This window comes from Drosophila albomicans, chromosome 2R (assembly GCF_009650485.2).
Source record: "Drosophila albomicans strain 15112-1751.03 chromosome 2R, ASM965048v2, whole genome shotgun sequence".
Lineage (NCBI taxonomy): Eukaryota > Metazoa > Arthropoda > Insecta > Diptera > Drosophilidae > Drosophila > Drosophila albomicans.
Window position 1 is genome coordinate 11250402 of NC_047631.2, and position 20456 is coordinate 11270857.

Sequence of the window (20456 nt, forward strand, 5' to 3'; positions counted from 1 at the left end):
AATAATAGTAAAGATAAACACATATCATCAGTAGAATTTTGTTTTAAATTATATAACTAAAGTTAAATGTATGATATGAAATTTTAAATTCGTAATTGGACACCCTAATTAAAGTAAATTTAAGTGTACATTATGAAATGTAGTCAAAATATGTATATCTAATGGTATATTCTTAAACTAATATGTAAATGAATTTCCTATATTTTACCTTCTTGACTGCAACATCGAAGGTATTTATGCATTAAACGCACCTTAGTTTTCAACTAAAAGCTTATATCTTCAAAAGCTCTTCAGTGTCGTCAAAAACCCGTAACGTACAATCGCACAAAGTCTTTCCAATAGACGCATATGTAACCGACTTATGAGTACTACCGGCTCTTTTAATAACACCCCAATTAAGGACTACCTCACTAAGGCCGGGGTTCAATGAACCGCAACACAAAACAGAAAGGGCATTACGGGGTTGCTGACTTGCCGGTCACCGTTCGTCACCTGTTTCCACAGTTTACACAGTTTTTGTTTTGTTTATTGTTTGTTTGTTTTTTTTTTTTTTTTTTTTTTTGGCAAGCAGCAAGAGCAAGCGGCTTAAGTTGCAACCTCATGATCAGTTATGGCTATTGGTTGCATTACCTAAAGTGGTCAGCCGGAAAGCAAAAGTTGCCGCATGTGGCGAGTAACATTCATATATGTATAAATATTCAAGAGTCGACATACAAACATACATGTTTATGGGCCAAAGCTCGCCGTGGTAATGATCGAAACTTTATCATATGCGAAGGAAGCTTTCGTGGGCTCAAGCCGAAGCTGAAGCTCAGTATAAAATTCCGTTGCTCGGAGCATCCCGCTTACATTGCGTTGTGATATCTCGTCGCGCTGCAGTCGATAAGCTGCTAAAGTTGTTTGTGAGTGTGTGGTGTGCGTGAATTTTCAATCAGCGGGAGGGGAAACTCCAGTTTGCCAGTTAGCAATTTCATTTCAATTTCGCATTGCATCCGATTTCGACTTTGACTTAACATCATGTCAAAACCATCGACGTTTTTATTGCTGCTGCTAATCGCCTTCGTTGCGCAGGAGACCACAAAATGTGTAACGGTCGCGCAAGATTTGCGTAAGTATAGCTCACTTCATAGCTATAGCTATAACAATAATAAAAACAACAAGTGCAAAATATTTGATTTGTCATTTGCGCATTTGCTTTCAAGTTTGGCTGTGGCTGTGGCCGCTTTTAGGCCCACCAACACTGTTTATGGCTTAAACGTGATAAATATTGTTTATGCGTGTTTATTATATTACCCGTATTAGCTACGGCATTTAAACGATTGCCCTTCAAGGTCGTTGACCATCTAATGTAATATTCTCTAATGGTCCGTCAGGGTGACAATCCCAATTCGAAAGTCCTTGCAATGGTTAAATGCACTCTTTTTATTCGCATATTATCGCATCCTGCCCCACTATAAAATTCAGTTAATGTGAAAATACCTCTCTGAAAAGAAAACTAAAACATAATTAATACGTTGCCGTAAATCCATCCATATACAATGATCTCATTTCCTTTTCATCGCATTACACCTGAGATTAATATTGAATAAAATAATATTATTTTTATTGTTATTAAGTAAATTTGAACATATTTATTGTTATTATTGTTTTTATTTCTTTTTCATCGCCTACCTCCGCAAATATAATTAATATTAAATATGTACATATTTTTATAAAGAAATATCTGCCTCGATTAGAGTCAGAAATTTGTCACTTTGTTATTGAATTAAATCTTGTTACATATAGTATAGTTTTTTAAAATTACAAATTGCAATGGGGAATCGTTATGCAAGCGAAACTGGTCTACAACATAATGACATATGACGATAGCGATACAGATAAACAAGTTTCCAACTGTCAGTCAGTAGTTTACTTCCGCTTGATGCCATTAACCCACAATCGCTTCGCAATCCAACAGCAACCAGAATCGATGACACATATTTTTCAACCTACTTATCGTGCTGTGCATGGTATGTTGCCGTAGGTCATGAATGGCTTTGTTTTCACACTACACATCTCAAAAACAAAGATAAATAGCCGTGCGCATCGTCTTGACATTGAGAGCTAACAATGTTGGCTGTCGGCTCTCATTTGTTTTTAGCCCATTGTATGAAACAAGTTTCTGTTGTGGCCAACGAACTCTAAGTATTCGACTACTGATCGTTGCTATTAAGATTTATGCTTATATGTTGCTATTATAATTACAGAGTCCCAAATCGCAGCTGGACTTCCGGCCAAGCGATTTCAATTTTTGATTTCGATTTCAATGTCATTATCAAATCCGATTTGATTTGATTTAAATTAATCAATTAATTTTTATTATTTATTTTCGCAGCTGACAACTTCCCCAAGTGCAAACGCGATGCCAATTTTGACAAGTGTCTGGTGGATGCTGTTAATCAGGCAATACAATTACTGAAAACTGGTTAGTACTGTTACTACTTTAACTATCAATCGTTTAGCCAGAAATATCAACCTATTATGAACTCATTAAACTATGCGCAGGTAACAAAGAATTCGGCATTCCGCCACTGGAGCCGCTGTCCGTGAAGAAACTCGTTATAGATGCCGGTAACGCACCCATTAATCTACGTCAAGCCTTGAAAAATGTGAAGGTGCACGATATGATCTCGACAAGCAAGATTCATCGGTACAGGTAATTAGCAGATTCCAATTCCGAATCCAGTCCGGATGACAAATAGATCAAGCACATTGTAAAACACATTCCATTCCTCTGACAGAACCGATTTGGACAAGCATTTAATCATCTGTGATAGCAAAACCGATCGCATTGAAATGATTGGCGACTACGAAATGTCGGGAAGAATTCTACTCTTACCTATTACGGGACATGGCAAAGCCAACATTACGTTGGTCAATACCAAAATCGAGCATCGTTTAATCGGGGAGCCCTTCGAAAAGGATGGCGTCAAATATATGCGTCTGAAGGAATATCGCGTTGCAATGGAGCCAAAGCGTGTTTATCTGCAATTTGAAAATCTGTTCAATGACAAAACCCTATCGGAGGGTATGAATCGTTTTCTGAATGAAAACTGGGAGACTGTCTTCAATGAATTGAAGGTGGGCTATTCTAAGAGCTTTGGTCTCGTATTCAAAGAGCTCTCAAACAAAATCTTTGAGAAAGTTCCGTTTGACAACATATTCTTAAGTTAGTTTCTATTGGCATGTGTGTAATTTATATATGTTAAATAACAAATTAGATAATAAATAGAAAACGGTTTCTGATTTACTTTTCAAGCCAAAGCAGAAAATAACGGCTATTTATAATTTTAAAAGCAGCGCCTATCGATAACTGACTAACCGATTATTGGAGAATTTAAAAAACCTTCGATATGTAGCAAGTATCGCTAAATTGCGGAATATCGCACATTTTTGCCAGCACTAATCTTGCAGTTTTGGCACTTTCGAAGCGCAAAAAGAAATAGTGTGTTTTTGTTTAAACAATTGCACAAACAAATAAAGAGTGTACGACTCGACGACTCAGCTGCCTAGATGGCAGAACATATAGGAAGCATGGAGAGTACCTCAGTGTCAGAGGCAAAGTACCAGAAACTGGCCAGCGAATACTCAAAGGTAAAGGCAACAACACAGCAACAGTTTACGCCCCAATTTGTAAGAGTTTTTAATCAAATTTAATCCACATCCGCTTTCCCACACGCACACTACAATAGATGCGTGCCAAGGCACAAGTATTAAAAAATGCGGTGCAGGATGAGCGGGCGAAGGTGGAAAGTCTGCGTGAGCAATTGCAGCAAAATGCAACATCATCACGACGCACCGAGCAGGAAGTAGACTCATTGAATTTTCGCAATAAACAGCTAGAATCGCGTGTCTCGCAGCTGCAGCTGGAGCTGTCGCTGCACGAACAGGCGCCCAAGAAAAAGGAACCAAGCAGGCGTGGTCTTTTAGGGGGCATCAAACAGGAGCCGCCTAGCGAGACGCCACATAATACGAATGCGGCGCAAGAGGCGCTCATATTCGAGGAGTTGCAAAAGAAAATCATGGAGAACGCGCAGCTGACATCATTGGTAAATAATGTGCAAGGTCACGTCACTACACACACACTTGTGTACTATTTTTATGACCACCCCACAGATCGATGACAAGCAGCGCGATTTGTTGTTGCACACCGAACGAATGGCAGAGCTGGAACACAAGTTGGAGAAGCGCACAAGTGACCAAAACGAGCTGGAGAAACGTTTGCGTAAAGAGCTCGAAACACTGCAACATCGCAACTGCGAACTAGAAACCAAACTGGTCGATGCAGCCAGCATGGTAAACTTACCGCCCTCTTAAAATGAATGTTAAAAGAGTTTAATGACCTATTTATGTTGTAGTTGGGCAGCGAGGATGCTTTAAGCGCCACTGGCAGCGACAGCACGCCGCTGCACAATGCACTGCAGCAGCACCAACAGCAGCAACATCAACTCAATACCAATGCCGCCTTACCGTTAACTGCTGAGGAGCGTATTGCTCTTCTGGAGAAGGAGTCAGCTCACTGGCGAGCTCAATACGAGGCGGCAAAAGTCATTCAGAACTTCAACTCGAACTCCAACTTAAATTCGAACCCCATTATGGATCTCAGCAGCATTTGCAGCTGCAGCACAGCTGCTGCTGGCGTCACCGTTAAGCCTTGTAGCCTCGAAACTAAATGTAGCCAGCGAGCGCGCGATTCGCTACAAGAGCCCCTCGAGCCGCCTACGAAGGAACAGTTAATCTACAGTGTATTCAGCAGAAAATACGAAGATTTGCTGCGCCTCAAAGCGTTGGCCGAGTCGCGATTGCGTTCTTCGGAGCAGGAGGCAATGCATTTGCAGATTTGCCTGGAGAATGCGACGCAAGAACTAAAATCAAAGGATGAGCAACAGTCCAGCTTGGGTGGGGCACTGCAAATGCTCGAGGAAGAACTGGTAGGAATTTATTACAATATCAAAGTCAATCCTTGTTGAATATTTATGTGATTTACAGACCACGACACGTATTAACTATGAGGAGCAGATCAGCGTGCTGACAGAACAAGTGATTAGCTTAAGTGAGCAATTGGCGGCCGGCAATTGAATTGTAGAATGATGTATGCCTTGCCGCGTTCCCTATTCAAAAGTACCCAGGCCACAGTGGAGCATCTAATGTCGTTGTTTTGCTTTTGATGCGGTTAGTTATTGGAGATGCTTGTGCAGTCATTTTCAAAGCAATAATGAAAAAATGTCGAATAACCAACCGTTTACAGGCAAAACAAACCCCCACAATGCAGTGTGTGTATTGTATATAGCTGAATATATAAATTTATATATGTATGTTTTAAATAATTCACTAAAATTTAAACAACAAGAAACGTACTAAGTATGTTAATTACAATTTAATTGCGAACGACGAGCCACAGGAGCAGCCCATTTCTGCTTGCGGATTGGCCACCATGCGAAATCCCGCTCTAATTAGTTCGCTATGATAATCTATTGTTGCCCCACTGCAATAATCCAGCGATATTGTGTCAATGACCACTTTTGCCTTCTCCTCCCCAAACTGTAGATCGTCTTCGTTCATCTTTGTGTCCAAATCAAATTTATACTGGAATCCTGAACAGCCGCCGCCCTCGACGGTGATGCGCAGAAAGGAGCCGTCCAGACAGATCTCACGCAAACGTTTCAGGCAGCTATCGCTCACTATCAGCTGCTGTTGTGGGTTTGTCATGCTGGGTGCGATTGCTGCCGGAGCTTTGGAGGCGGCGTCTTTGGCGGCATAGCGCAGTGAGGACGTCGATACCAACAAATTTCTGTAGTTAATGTTTATGTAATACTGTTTGATGGGCCAATATTATAGCTACCTTTGGAGGGTAGGTTTTGCCAGTTGGCGCAACACGAAAGCCATTTCTATAATTTCACAATTTCGAAAATAAGTTGCAAGTGACAAAATCTCGTAATCAAAACAAAAGGTACCAAACAACTGCTTGTATTGATATACGATATATTTTTTTATGAAGCTGCAGTGGCATGTCAACACGATTAATCTGTTAGCCCTATCGATATACGATTGAAAGTGTAAGACCGTGTGAAGTACAAATTTGTTTTGAAGAGAAACAAATATTTTTATATCAAACTAGTATTACATATCCATTCTAATTTAATAATTCTCAAAACTAAAACAAAATGTTCTAATTGTCCGCTAGTTGTGGAGACAAACGAAAAGCTGTTAAAAAAAAATTGGGCATGCAAAGTGTGGCCAAGCTGGCAATAGTAGTAGTCAGATCATTTTTGTCGTAAATTAGAATATTTGTAATTCAACTCCACGGTCACGCTGGTGTCTGCGCTTGCGCTTTTTTGTTGGCTTGTTTTGAACGTTGTGTTTGATTTTTTATCACCGCCAATAAGTGTTTTTACTAAATGTTTGTGCATGTTATCAGTGTTTATTGCGTATATTGTAAATAAAGTATGTCGGTAAAAATAGATAATGGTAAAATAGAAACAAATGTCAGATTACGTCATAAAGTGCTCGCCGATCCCGAACGGGTTCGAAAAGATCTTGAGCATCAGCGTCGCATAACTCGTTTGCAGCAGGTAAGACGCAATATCAATTGTTTACATGCTCTTTTACAACATTACGAAACACTGCATAGGTGCGCGAGAAATCGAATGATATAGCGCGACACATACGCCAAGAGACTGCAGCCGAAAAGACGCGGCAAGTACAAAAACTGGAAAGCGTCAAGCAAAAAGAATTGAATGTGTGGCGCGAGCATGTTATGGCCAAAAAACACCAGGACTACCGCACGGCAGTATTTCAAGTGGGCGCCGCCCATCGAGCCGCCCTTGTGGAAATCGAGAAAAGTGAACAGCAAAAGCAGCAGCAAAACGAACGCATGAAAAAGTGTCGTCGCCTTGCGGCCACAAATCGTGTGAAACACACGCCAGCAAATGTGCAACGTTCCACAGGAGGCAGGGACCTCAATGTGGAAGGGCGTGCCACTGCAGGCACACAGACACCAGTGCAAAAGACAACGGAGGGCAAAGAGAATAAAAAATGTTGCAAGTCATGGAAATGTCCTGGGAAAAACAAGTGTCAGGATGCCGCTGAATTCTCCGATTGCAGCTGGGATGATGAGCAGCTTGAGGCAGCGCAACGCATTGAATGTGCCCCAAGTAACAGCAGCAGCGGGCGGCAACTGCAAAAGACGCCGCCTATCATTCTCGATGTAGACATAGAAAGTGAAGATTCTCTGGAGATTTGCACACGTAATGGCATCGAGATTAACGATCGGCACATGCAAACCAATCGTCAATTCAGTCGTGTTGTGCGCTCCAGTCCTAGCAGCAGTCCAGTTCGCCAAACTAAGAAATGTGTTTCGCGTCCGCGCTTCACGCAAATCTCAGATTTGGTGCATCGCAACACGATGGACGAGCCACCTACAACGACGACCACCAGTCCGACACGTTCTGTGCAGCGTGTAATAACAACTGAAACGAACACTACGTCGCCCAAAATAACTTCATCTCCACCAGCAGTAGTAACTTCACCCAAACAGGCGCCTGTCCAAAAGCGCTCTTCGCTAAGAAACCCAGTCAAGCAGGCGCCTCCAGCGAAAGTCATCGATGCGGGCATCAAACGCAGCTCAGCTGTGCAAACCGTGCAACAGCAGCCGCCCGTCGAGCTGTCGCGTTTGCAGTCACAGCCGCCTCTACAGGACCAAGCCACGCAAGTACCTCAGCAGAAAATACAACCTCATCAACAGCCGCAGCTGCCCATCCAGCCTATTCCCATGCAACCCATGCCACCATATATGCCACAACCCATGCCACCACATGCTGTTTATGGTCCGCCCATGATGCCTGGCTATGCGGCTCCCATGATGCCTTACGCCTATCCCATGCATCCGTATCCAATAACAAGCAACTATGTAGCACCACAACCTACTCAGCAAGCCTCCAGTAATAGCGCCACTGTGGTTCCACCACTCCCACGCACCACAACCACCACCACGACACGTTCAAGTGTCTCTACTAGCAGCTATGTAGTGCGTCAGAAACCTGGTGCGGAGACCAACACATCGGGCCGTGTGCAGTTCTATGATCACAATAACAAGTACACCCGCAACTATAAGGCGCCGGAGGAGTCGGTGCAAGTAAATGTGCCCGATGCATCACATCTCAATGCAATGGACCATGCACGCATTGAGACACAGCTCAGTAAACTGCGTGAGCAGGAGCTCGACAAGCTACGGTAGATCGATAAACAAGCCTTTCTTTTACTTGATTTTAATTATTATTAAATTTGCAGCAAAGTCACTGAACAGCGTGGACAGAAAGCGTTGCAGCGGGAGCAAGTACGTCGAGATTGCGCCGAATTAACAGAGAAATTGGACGCGCTTTCGCAGCAACAACCTCAGTTGCTTCCTAGTGATGTGAGTATATAAATGTATTGCCCATTTTTATATTTAGTTGTTTACTTTTCGCAGGCAAACTTTGTGGCGGGTCATCGCTATGCGGACTTGGCTTCGCGTAGAGAGCAAAAGATGAACGAGGTTATGGAACAGATGCTGCTGCGACCAGCGATTGTAACCTGTCCCGAGGTGCGGCCATCCAGCAATCACAATTCCCCAAGAAAGTGTCATCACACAAAATCAAATGCGCCATATGCCATCAATGTTGGCGATCCACCACTAGGCAAGGGCGATGATGCAGTGGACACTGCCAGCTGCTGCTCCCTACTGCTCGACTACGTGGATGATCAGAGCAAGCAGCTACGTACCGAGCTGAAAGGCATTCACAGTAAGTCTGCAAAGTCGATGAAATTGCGTAGTTTGCTGCAACGAATTGACAAGATTCGTGGACAGTTGCTAAACGAATTGAAAGCTGGGGACATGAGTGGCGATAATGCGCAAAAGGTTATTGATTCGATACGCCAAGAACGTGCTAATTTGAATATCGACATGACACACAATCTTGACGAACGCGAGATGGAATTGCAGAAAAAGGAGGCAATTCTTGAGCAGCGCTTACGACAATTGTACCGACAACAGCAGAGGCTGGCCGGCCAAAAGGAGCGACAGGTAAAGGATAGCGATGAAGGTACACATGAAATCATAATTAAGGTACGCAGCGATGGAACAGTTAAGCAATGCGTACCTAAGGGCAAATCGCATAGGAAAGCAAGAACCACAGAACCCAGCAAACCAACTACTTCGTCTTCAACTGGAAGCAGCACATTGTCGACTGAAAAAAAACAGACGGAAGTGACATTGAATCAACGCCAGAACTCCATTGATTCAAATTCTACAGCGTATCGTGAGTTGCCTCCCGTTAACTATGAGAATATTAGAGCAGCTGTTGCTGCTACTGCACCTCCTCCGCCTCCAACTGTAGCCACAAGTCAAGCTGAGCCCTTAAATCCCATTATTGCACATTATGTGCAACGTTTACTGACCATGTCGCAAAGCGCAATCAATCAGCTGGGCGTAAGCAGTTCGGATGTATCGACGCCTGCTGATTCTATAGTCAATCAGCCAGGTAATATAAGCTCTGGTCCGACGGCAGACGATACATTAATTAATCCACAGCGTATGGAACGTGTCCAAGCTTTTATCCAGGAGAATCGCAGTTTCATTAACGAACTGGAGGACACGCTGCAACGGGAACAAGAGCAGCAGCAGCAAAGACAACAACAAATTCCAGATCAACACACAAGTGAAGTCTTTGATGAAATCTGGATGAAGCGTTTAGCCAGCAAGATGCAACTTCAGCAGCAACATAAGCAAAAGAATCTGGAGCATCAAGCGCCACAATCGCAATCACAGCCAGAGAAAGATCAAACTCAAACCAGCCAAAGAGGCCATACTAGACGCTCAGTGACCATTGCAACCGATACTGAAAGTGCTGCCAGATCTTTGGCTCAATTACTATCAAGTCAGATGAAGAGCAAACAGATGGCCATCAATGAGATAAGAACTACCTCAAGAACCTCAGAGATACAAACGCAAAAACAATCCCAAACACAGACGCAATCAAAGCTTCAGTCTCAGACGACATCGAAGACGCAGTCGCAAGTCATCAACGAGGTGAGCAGCAGCAGTGACAAATCTGCAGCACGTCATGTTGAACGCTATGCCAAACTCACCGAAAACTGTACACAGCGCATAGCCGAGCTAACCGAGCTGATAACCAAGGTGCGTGGCGAGAAGAATCGACTGGTAGAGGTAACTCTGACCTCGGCTAGCGAGGCAGAGCGTCACTCCACCGAGTATTTCGATTTGCCACCGCTGCACGAAAATGGACAGAAACAGCTAGAACAACGTGGTTCTCGCACTATGTCCGAAGGTAGCGATGCCACACAATCCAACTCTGAAGCGCTGCCGTTGCCCCTGCAGAAGCACAAGTCGACGGGCGCCAGTCTGGACAGTGGCATTTCTGTATCGCGGCCCATTACTGCCTTAGGACAACAGGAGCTGCCCGAAGCAGAGCCCTTGTCATTGGGTTCATCCAGCCAACCAGGCACGCATCGTCGTGGCAAGGCGCCGCCAGCCACAATACGTCGTTACAGTCCACAGCTGGCGGCCGAGGAAATGGCGCATGAGTTGTCCACCATTACTGAAATTGATACGCCAGCGCAGTCGCATATTGTTGCTGCCCAGGTGGAGCCAATACCCTTTCCCACCTTTGAGCAGTATGCACGCGAACTGAATGTGGATGTCTCTCAATTGGATTTCAATCAAAGTGTGCGCTTACAACATGAATTCGATGAGCTCATCAAGAGTATTAGGGAAGCCGGTGTGCGCCTAGATTACCGTGAGTTTCCCAGCATCAGGGAGTATCTACATGAAACTTCCTCTACTCAACTGCGTATTCGTACAGGGAGAACTTCAATGGAACCAGCACCATCGTTGACAGCTTCGCAGATGATGAAGGAGATGCGTCTGAGTCATGTCAGCGTTCGTGAATTTACTCCACGACACGAATATATGGAAAGGCTAATGGCAAGACTGCCGCCGGAAGAACGCGACATGATTGATAGCGCCAGCTTGGATAGCACCGATTCATTCAACGTTGAAGCGGAGTTGCGTCAACGACACTTATTGAAGGCCTCGTTCAAGCGAGGACCGCCCAGCGATGTGGACGTGGCTAGCAGCACGCGACGTGAAAGTGTTCCACCCAATGCCAGTGCAACTGCACCTGATGAGAGCGGCATCGAACACTTGTCGCATTCGCTGCAGGAGCAAGCGCGCCAGCAGCGTCCAGCTCCAAGTGAACAGCAGAATCACAGCAGGCAATATTCTGGCATGCATCAACGAAGCCTGCAACATCCAGATATAGAGCAGCCTAGCATTCAACACGTAGGAATACTTAATCCGAGCATGCATCAACGAAAACAAGAACGGCAGTTGCACTCCAACAGCAGCCACAGCAGCTCATCCGAGTCGGAAAGACAACCACGAAGAGCAGGGACATCTTTTCACAGATCCAGTGAAAACTTGTCCCAAGATCCGCCACAAGAAGTCAGTCAAATGGGACGTTCGCTCAATTTGCGAGACTTTCTCACCAAGGAGCTTCTCAAGCACGGACGCGGCAGACGGATGGTTAGTGGCTCCGACGGCACCGACGATTCACTGAAAGGCCAATTTCTGCAGTCGGTCATTGATTCGTTATCAGGTTCAACTTCACCTGCAACTCCAGGTGGCCACACACATGTCACAAATGCAACCAATGACAGGCAAAAGACGTCCACACCAGTAGGCTCCTTTACTACCGGCTATGAGGCTGGTGCCACGTTGCACAGCTCGGACTCGCAGCTCTTCTCCATGGACAGTCACATCTCGGCGGTTAATTATGCCGATGGAACACCACCAATTCCATATGAGTCACAGAGTATGCGAGCTGATCGGGGATCAGCGAGTCGTAATGCAAAAACCGCACACAAATGATCCGAAATTCTTCAGAAAATTATTTATATTACCTTTTAATCTGATTATATATTGAAAACAAAAGTGACGAATGCAATGTAATTATCAATTATTTATGTATGTATATTTGTAATAAAAAATTATTAATGTTGCAAACAGTTTTTCTAGCTAAGTATTTCAAGTACAGAGTTCACAGAGTGATTGTGGTTCCGATTAGATCGGAGTATAATTTAAAGATTTGTTTAGTTTCTAATACTAGCTAATGCATATTTTGGACTTTGTGAAAAACTGAATTTCATATTATTTTTGCATCGTATGCTTAGTTATAGCACCCATAAACAATAATAAACTCATAATATTGAGTTCTCGTTGGGTATTTCGATATACATATAATAAATATGTAATTTTTTCATATTTTTAATGATTTCGTGACAGTTGACTCAACCTTGTCACTATATTCTATGTGATAAATTGCTGTTTATACTTAAGGCTTATATATATAAGGCAGTACATCTAGAGACTTTCACTATTTTACCTGTACGTTGGACACCGACAAAAATCATACTACACTACAGAATATCAAACATAAGTACTCGCTTACAAACTTAAGTATATCATTTTGGTACGACTTTAAAAAAAAACTTGAAAGTCTTCTTTTTATTTCGGGTAAATGCGAATCTAATTGACCCACTCACAATTGTTTCTACTCCTGCTGCTCCTCGGCTGCTCGTTGTGCTTCTCTTTGTTCCTGCATCCGTTTGAAAGAGTCGCTAGCAATCTTCTTGAGAGCATCGGCTTCTCCGCCGGTCGCTTCCACCATCTGTCTCAGCACTCCACGAGATTTCTTCAACAGCAAATGTGGTACATCGAATTCCGATGCATTGCCGGCATCCATAACAATGATGCGTTCTGAATCCATGACCGTGTGCAATCTATGTGCCACAGTGAGAACGGTGCAATGACGAAACTTGACACGAATTGTTCTTTGGATCAACGAATCAGTTCTAAAAGTAAGAAAAACTCACATATAATTTATGTATGTTAATTAAATTTATTTATTGACTTACTGTGGATCCACATTGGCAGTGGCCTCGTCCAGCACCAGAACCTTGTTGTTGCGCAGAATGGCACGTGCCAGGCAGAGCAACTGTCGCTGACCCACACTGAAGTTGCTGCCACGTTCGGTGACCATAAAGTCGAGTCCAGGAATGGCTGAGCGTAGCTCGACATCTTCCAGAGATCGCCACAATTCTGCATCGCTATATCGCTCAAAGGGATCTAGGTTATAGCGAATGGTGGCGGAGAAGAGTACCGGATCCTGAGGAATAATGGATATACGAGTCCGTAGCGTCTGCAGCGAAATGCTGCCCGTCTCTATGCCATCTATGTAGATGCCACCCTCAATGTATGCCAAACGAAAGAGTGCACCTATCAGCGACGATTTGCCTGCTCCAGTGCGACCCACAATGCCCACCTTCCAGCCAGGTTCAATGGTCAGGTTGAGATGCTTAAGCACAGCTGAGCCACTGGGATCATAGCGTAGACTCAAGTCACGGAATTCTACCTGTCCAAGAGTGGGCCACTGCTGAGATGGCTCTTTACCGAAGGGTTCTGAGGATTCCTGCTCCAGTTCCGTGTATTGGAGAACGCGTTCTACACTAGTCATTTGTTGCAAGGATTCGGCCACCTGGCGGACACCATATTGCACCATGCCTGTGAGTATCATTGCCTGCGAGATAGCCAAGCCAACATTGCCGCTATAAGTAGCTGAAAATAAATACGAATATATTTTAGTAAGTAATGTTAAAGAGGAACGCATTGAGAGACTGTGGACTCACTTTCACTTGAGATAATGAAGCTGAATGTAACAGCAGCGAGAAAAGCGCAACTGACGCAGTCCAGCCAGAGTCCCAATGTCGTGTTCGCCGCCATCGTTAATTGCCAGACGCTGCTGTGTACATCCTGAAGTAAATCAAATTCCTTGGCCACCACGTCCTGCATCTGACGCGAGCGTATGATTGAGAGTCCCATCAGAGATGAGCTGAGGTGCGAGAACACAGGACTACGGCAAATACCCTCCAGACGCTTCAGATCCTGAGACGGACGCAAATACAGCTTCAGGATAAGCATATCGATAACAGCCACAATCAGCATGGCAGCTATCAAGATTGGATTAACCACAGAGATGACAATCAATATACCAAACATCACCAAAGCAATCTGTATAAAGTCCATCATAGCACGGGGCAACAGCTCATCAATGGCGCCCATATCCTTAGAGAATCTATTGAGAATGCGGCCCGAGGGATTCGTATCAAAGAACCGCATTGCGGCATGTAAAATGCTGCTAAACATACGATCGTGCAACACCTTCGAGGCATGCATGCACGTCTTGAAGAAGAGGAATCCTCTGAACGTCGTCATCACCACGACAGCAATAATGAGACCACCGTAGATGTACATACATTCGTAGGTGGTGAAACTGGTAGCTTCTCCACGAGATCTCAGGTCTTCTTGCTGGGTCCAGATGTTAGAAAAGTAATCAGAGCTGCTGCACACAACCTGGGATAATAGCATGACCAAGACCATGAAGCTGAAACTGAGTAAAGTGCTGCCGGCCTTGAAATATTCAAACCACACACGACCCGACACACCACCAGAAGCTTGAGCCTCAGCTAATTCCTCGTCATCTTCATCGGCATCTGCCTGATCAGTGCTGTTGATCTGTTGGATCGTTCCCAATTTAAAATTAATTCATCAGAAATTCGGTTTCTACTTACCGATTTAGTGCCCTGCGTAGAGTTGCTGTGCTTTCGAATAGGTTGGTAACTGTAGGGTGCTCCATCGATATAGGGTATGTCATCATCATCTTCGGACTCATCCTGTAGACTTAGCGTCGTGTTGGATGAGGAGTTGCCAATGGCACTAGTCTCAGTCTCCTTAGGTCGCTCAAGTAACTTTGCAAAGTCGAGCTCACTATTGATCAAATCCTCGTATTTTCCTTGCCTTAGGATTCGACCCTGATCTACAATGACAATCCAATCGGCCTCAGAGAGAAAGTGCACTTGATGCGTGACAAGCACGCGCGTTGCCTTTTGTTGTGCTAAACGCCCACGTGGTCCAATTACCTCATCAAACAAATGTCTTCCCACGTGAGCATCTACAGCACTCAAAGGATCATCTAGCAAATAAATGGAAGCGGGTTTATAGACAGCTCGTGCCAAACTAATGCGAGCACGTTGACCACCGGATAATGAAGCTCCACGTTCTCCTACAAGCGTTTTATCGCCATTGCTCAATTGCTGGAAATCCGTTGTCAAAGCACAGCATCGAGTCACATCCTGATAGCGCTTACGTTCGTATTGCTCCCCAAAGAGAATGTTATTCCGGACGGTGCCGGTGAAAAGCCAAGGCTCCTGCGAGGCATAGGAAAGATCGCCCTGAATCACGACGCCGCCATCCACAATGGGCAGTTCGCCGAGCAACAACTGGAATAGTGAGCTCTTTCCAGCGCCGACAGGACCAATGACTGCACACAGCTGACCTTTTTCGATTTGTAAATTAAAATTTTGCAGTGTACGAAGGGGTTTTTCTAAGTCCCAGGTGGCATTCACGTCCTTTAGAACAACAGCTCGTGTATCGCCTCCATCCTGCTGCTGTTTATGAGTCAGTCCCTGGACCTTCTCGTCGCGTCCCTCCTGCAGCAGATAGGCCTGGACACGCCGCAGAGAAACCAAAGCTTCGGCACCAAAGGTAACTGCTAGGGGATACCAAATTGCGGCCACCAACTGGAGGATGTTGTAGTAGCTGGCGGCAGAGAACACAAAATCCGCAGTTATCTGCTGACCCATGAGAGCGGCTGCAGCGAGCGTGATATATAGGGTGGATCGCTCCGTGAAAACCATTGTGCTGAGGTAGAAACCACGCAGGTAGGATGCATAGCGAATTTGTTTGATTTCGCATCGTCTGGCTTCCGCAACGACCGCCTGGAAAGGTTTTTCCCAGGCGTACATCTTGATTACCTGTATGCCCTGCACCAGCTCATTCATGATTCCCACTCTTGCATCCGTTCGCTCGGCAATCCGCATTCGCAGCACCGAGGTCAGCTTACTCAATGCCGACTGCAGTGGTACCGTCTTTAGCAGCAATCCGACGACACCGACTAAGGCCGGGATGCCAATTCTCAAGTAGATCAGATAACAAGTTAGCACCGCTTGGATGGGCATTATCCAGATCCAATGCATAAAAATGAATCCATAATCCAGGCGATTTACATCATTGGATAGCAGATTGATGAGGTAACCAGCAGGCGTTTGACCCGCCGACTTCATAGACAGACGCAGGGTCTTTCGGTAGATAAGAGAACAACAAGCAATGCGCATTCTAGCTCCAATCAGGCGTTGCCTTAGATCCAAGTGATGTATAAGGAAGCAGCATGCTAGTGTGGATCCCACCAACACTCCACCAAGGCAATAAAGATCATTCCAGAAATAAAAAATGGCCTGCTCAAATGTACTCAGCTCAGTTTGATTGGTGCCGGTAATGACATCCTTTATATGTTCTTTGATCGGATCATTGTTATTTATAGCATTGGGGGAATTGCCTGCAGTTTCTGCTGATCCAAAGTTGGTCACGGCTCTTACAGTGCGGTTCAAGGTTTCGGTAATGTTGGTTGCCACAACAGGCGAAGTTGTCCTTTGGAACTGCATCAATAGTTGAGCCAGCACAGCGGGTATAAGTGTTCTGCAATAAATAGTCCGTGTATTAAGACCACAAAAATAAATGTGTTGCCAGACTAAACTCACTTGATTACAATGTAGACAAAGCTCATGATGCCATTGACAATCGTTGGCCAAAGGAAACAACGAAACAACGCATTTCGCAGACGGGGCTTGTGGGATTTGCGATGAGAACGCTCCAGCTCCTTGAACCATTCACTACAAATATATTAAAATTAACACGGATTTCGTAGTGTTTGTGCTAATCTTGTACTCTTCGAGACGATCTCCTAGCTGCTCTGAATGATCTTCCTTCAGACATTCCGTTAGATCATTTGTATTAAGACCCCGTCGCGATCCACGATACAAAAATGGCACCGCCCAGGCAAATATTAATTGCGATAATATGTTTGCCCTTTGTCGGGGATTCTTTCTTTCCGGCTTGGCGCTGCTATCCATTTTGTCATGGAATGGGGAATGCAGTTACCTGCGGCTGAAATACACAATGATCGTATAAATTCTTCTGTTGATAAGACAATGTAATCTTTGGTGAGCGACGTACGCCTAATTTGGCACATCTTTGCAATAAAGCCTGGGTGTAAACCTCATCAACATCGTGACTCTCAGCATATACGACTTCTACTCTATAATTTCCTTATCAATACTACTACATACTACCCCAACCGACTGAGCGACCTTGTGCACAATATTTTATACTGATAGTCGTCTAACTAATGTCTAATCGACACAGTTTGGAGGCGGTAGTAAATGTTATCTTTCTATGAGTAAGGAAATAAAGCAACTAAGTTGAGTTTGACTATAAATCGTGGTCTATTAATATGTGATATCTCTGAACACTCATTGGAAACTGTGGTGAGGTGTGGTCTAAACGTACCGCTTTATTCATAACTAACACTTTTCATATTTCCAAGCTTGTTTAACGACTCAACGCTGAAAAACGAGCATTCCATTGAGCGGGTGCGATTAGTGAATTCTGCAGACCCAGACTCGTGAAACGAAACAGTCGGTACTCATTATAAGTAAACAGGTCGCGTTACCAACTTATTTATAAAGCTGTTTAATTGCTTCTTACTTTCTCAGATTGCAGAAAGTGTTTTGATTGCAAGTCCATTGTTTTGCGATATGAATCAAGTATTAGAAAAATAATTCTTGTTCAGATAAAAGTGAAATTAACTTGATAAATACGAACTTTGTTCAACATTATCTAGCCAGACTAAAGAGGCTCTAAGCTTAAAGCTATGAATGTATCTCTAAATGGTCCAATGCGTATCGGTCGTTCACTTAGTTGTTTATTTGTTTTATGTTTATGCACATACATATGTCTGTAATTGATAAGATGAAGACACCTAGGCATAAATCAAATTTGATTTAACGACGTTGACAATTTTCGCAATTCTTATGACAATAATCATAATTTTTATTAATTAGCGTACATCCACTGCACTCGCAGCTCGTGTGTGATAAGCTGTCTAAATGGCGCTTCTGAAAGTTGATGCATGCCCAAAGTTCCTGACAATAACCTAACCTGATGACCCACATTTCTAAAATGGTTCTTTTGCAAGTAAAACTTTTCCAACTACCAACAAGTTAAAAAGTTTAACAGTATGTGAAATATGTCGAAACTTTAAAGTTTGCAAAACGCGACAAGACTGTTAATTCACTCAATGCAGTTGAGTTATATCGCAATATAAAAACATTCTAATTTATAGGGTTGGAGATTCATAGTGCGTTCACTTTGTTTCAATCAAGACTGATCAATTTGATTGTGTGGGACGATGATAAAGTATTATAAGTGCTGGCACTATATCAGGCCCTTACATTTAATTGAACTGACTTTTATTAACTTTAAATTGGTATATTTATATTTCAATTAATTCTGAGAAGCGCAGAATAATTAATTTCGATTAGTTGGAAAACTAATTGACGTTTAAATAGTTTCTATAAGTCAGTAGGATGTTTTATAATAAACTACATTTACATATGTCGTGTTTAATAATATAGGGAGTTATAATAAAACTATATTTGTCAAACTTCCCAAAAATTTAATTAACGTTGAGCCTTTGCAAATAAATAAACAGAAGAAATAATTAAGTTGACGTCAAACTGCAATTAGGCTGTGCACATAATTATCAAAATGAACTCTGGAATTGATAGCAAATTATAAATAATTGCATTTTTATTACAGAAAGTTAATTGCAAAATGGTGGCAATGAAAATGTTTCAGATTCAATTTTAATATTTTTCATGATTTTTAAGAGCTTCAGTCTCTTTACCATCAATTGGCGTAACTGATGTAAATAAAAACGCGTAAAAACAAATTGGCAGCCGAAAAAGCTGTCGAAATGCGTATTCACCACACCAAAATGTGTTGAATTCAACACGCAATGTGTGTGCTACTCTCTCTATTTCTGTCTCTCTCTCGTTTTTCATTTGACAAGAACAACAACATCAGAAGTACAAGCAACAGTTGTTTCACAGTTGTTCTGTTTTACAGCTTGCTAAATGAATGGCGAAAAAAGACACAGATTGCCAACGGGATTAGATTTTTCTAATAAATGAGCATACAAGTAATAAAACCAGCGCACAATTCTATATGTATGTCAGATGATATAATTGATAATTATCAGCAAAACGATAATGTGAAATACGAAAACTGACTAACAAACCGGCAAGCGCAGGCAAGTGGTTGTTAACGTTTACAGGGAATCGAAAGGGGAGTGAAGCGGGCACCTTGGAGTCAATGGCATTATTCCGCCGGGGGTTGTTGTTGGCATTGGAATGCAGTGAAAAAGCAGCTTGCGGCGTGCTTAAAAATATCGCATTGTCTACGGACGACAAATGGAAAACTTTGGTGAAAACATGAAACAAACGGCAAGACAATTATTATCAGACATTAATGACGTAAAGCAAAGGCAAATTGCTACATAATCAAATGACATACATACGCACATATTTATTTTTTCTGGTTGCTTGATTCACATACCCAGCTAAATGTATTGAGTGGTACACTTAAATTAATTGTTTTATTTTATCACACTTTGATTAAGTTCACAGCACTGTTAATTATTTTGCTTCTGCTCATCGAGTGGGAACCACTTGAAGCTTTCGATGTTGTAACACGTGCGTAAAATACACCAGCCGTCGTCTCTTTATGATGAGTATTCTGGCAAGCACGACAAGCATTCACGTATTCCGCGACGCCTAATCAAGCACCACCACAATGGCGCACAGCTCGAATGCAACTGAAACAGAAACTGAAATGAATGGAACGTACTCGTACTCACAATGCTTATTTGCTTACCACTCGAGTCTCTGCTGCGCCCCCAGAGGGAGAGCGTGAGAGTAGAAGGTAGAGAGAGCAAACCGTTTTGGTTTGGCAAACAAATGCTTTTCACTCAGTTGGGTCTTATCGTTTGAGCGACATCTGAGAGTACACATGACTACACAAAAATCGACGCAGTAGAGGAGTCAACCCATTTCATCATATTATTGTCATTTTCAATTTTTAATAAACCGTCTGGAATCATTTATTTATTATTTTTTAATTAAAATAAAATCCCTTACTAATTTCTTGACTATTTATAATTTATTTATTAAATTAATTAAAAGAAAATTAAATTCTTTCCTACAGAGAATTCCAAAAAAATTTGATATAATTGTTTTTATTTTATGGCTATCTTATAGCTCTTCGGAAATGTAGCGGTTAAAAAATAAAAATATCGATTTGAACTTGATTTTCAAATCGAAAATTTAAATTGAAAATCGAAAATTTA

At 43.0% G+C, this 20456-nt stretch overlaps 5 protein-coding genes across 9 annotated transcripts; 3 read left to right on the forward strand and 2 right to left on the reverse strand.

The window, feature by feature from the left end:
• The first annotated feature begins 840 nt into the window (after window positions 1-840).
• Window positions 841-3314, forward strand: LOC117574573 (protein takeout). 2 transcript variants are annotated; one of them, XM_034258450.2, is made up of 4 exons: window positions 841-1108; window positions 2375-2464; window positions 2545-2695; window positions 2781-3314. In XM_034258450.2, exons 1-4 carry the CDS (start codon window positions 1018-1020, stop codon window positions 3211-3213), a joined length of 765 nt encoding a protein of 254 aa, XP_034114341.1. In that variant the 5' UTR covers window positions 841-1017; the 3' UTR covers window positions 3214-3314. The 2 variants fall into 2 exon arrangements, with proteins under 2 accessions (XP_034114341.1, XP_034114340.2); XM_034258449.2 differs by lacking the exon at window positions 841-1108 and adding an exon at window positions 1907-2009.
• Window positions 3315-3433: 119 nt separating this feature from the next.
• On the forward strand, window positions 3434-5392 carry LOC117574571 (protein phosphatase 1 regulatory subunit 21). The gene is made up of 5 exons (XM_034258446.2): window positions 3434-3633; window positions 3732-4088; window positions 4156-4335; window positions 4398-4970; window positions 5029-5392. The coding sequence occupies exons 1-5, from the start codon at window positions 3553-3555 to the stop codon at window positions 5116-5118; spliced, it is 1281 nt and encodes a 426-aa protein (XP_034114337.2). The 5' UTR covers window positions 3434-3552; the 3' UTR covers window positions 5119-5392.
• Window positions 5393-5401: 9 nt separating this feature from the next.
• Window positions 5402-6053, reverse strand: LOC117574574 (iron-sulfur cluster assembly 2 homolog, mitochondrial). Its single transcript, XM_034258451.2, has 2 exons — window positions 5882-6053; window positions 5402-5830 (listed from the first exon to the last, which is right to left on the reverse strand). The coding sequence occupies exons 1-2, from the start codon at window positions 5923-5925 to the stop codon at window positions 5410-5412; spliced, it is 465 nt and encodes a 154-aa protein (XP_034114342.1). The 5' UTR covers window positions 5926-6053; the 3' UTR covers window positions 5402-5409.
• Window positions 6054-6183: 130 nt separating this feature from the next.
• Window positions 6184-12058, forward strand: LOC117574566 (uncharacterized). Of its 3 annotated transcripts, none has more exons than XM_034258439.2 (5): window positions 6184-6611; window positions 6671-8271; window positions 8329-8452; window positions 8507-10832; window positions 10899-12058. In XM_034258439.2, exons 1-5 carry the CDS (start codon window positions 6486-6488, stop codon window positions 11963-11965), a joined length of 5244 nt encoding a protein of 1747 aa, XP_034114330.1. In that variant the 5' UTR covers window positions 6184-6485; the 3' UTR covers window positions 11966-12058. The 3 variants fall into 3 exon arrangements, with proteins under 3 accessions (XP_034114330.1, XP_034114331.1, XP_034114329.1); XM_034258440.2 differs by having other exon boundaries at window positions 8507-10105; window positions 10181-12058; XM_034258438.2 differs by having other exon boundaries at window positions 8507-12058.
• A 287-nt stretch (window positions 12059-12345) lies between these two features.
• On the reverse strand, window positions 12346-19924 carry LOC117574567 (ATP-binding cassette sub-family C member 4). Of its 2 annotated transcripts, none has more exons than XM_052007440.1 (7): window positions 19633-19924; window positions 16937-17155; window positions 16750-16881; window positions 14725-16687; window positions 13783-14668; window positions 13012-13711; window positions 12346-12948 (listed from the first exon to the last, which is right to left on the reverse strand). In XM_052007440.1, the coding sequence occupies exons 2-7, from the start codon at window positions 17119-17121 to the stop codon at window positions 12648-12650; spliced, it is 4167 nt and encodes a 1388-aa protein (XP_051863400.1). In that variant the 5' UTR covers window positions 17122-17155; window positions 19633-19924; the 3' UTR covers window positions 12346-12647. The 2 variants fall into 2 exon arrangements, with proteins under 2 accessions (XP_051863400.1, XP_034114333.1); XM_034258442.2 differs by having other exon boundaries at window positions 19667-19923.
• Between the last annotated feature and the right edge of the window lie 532 nt (window positions 19925-20456).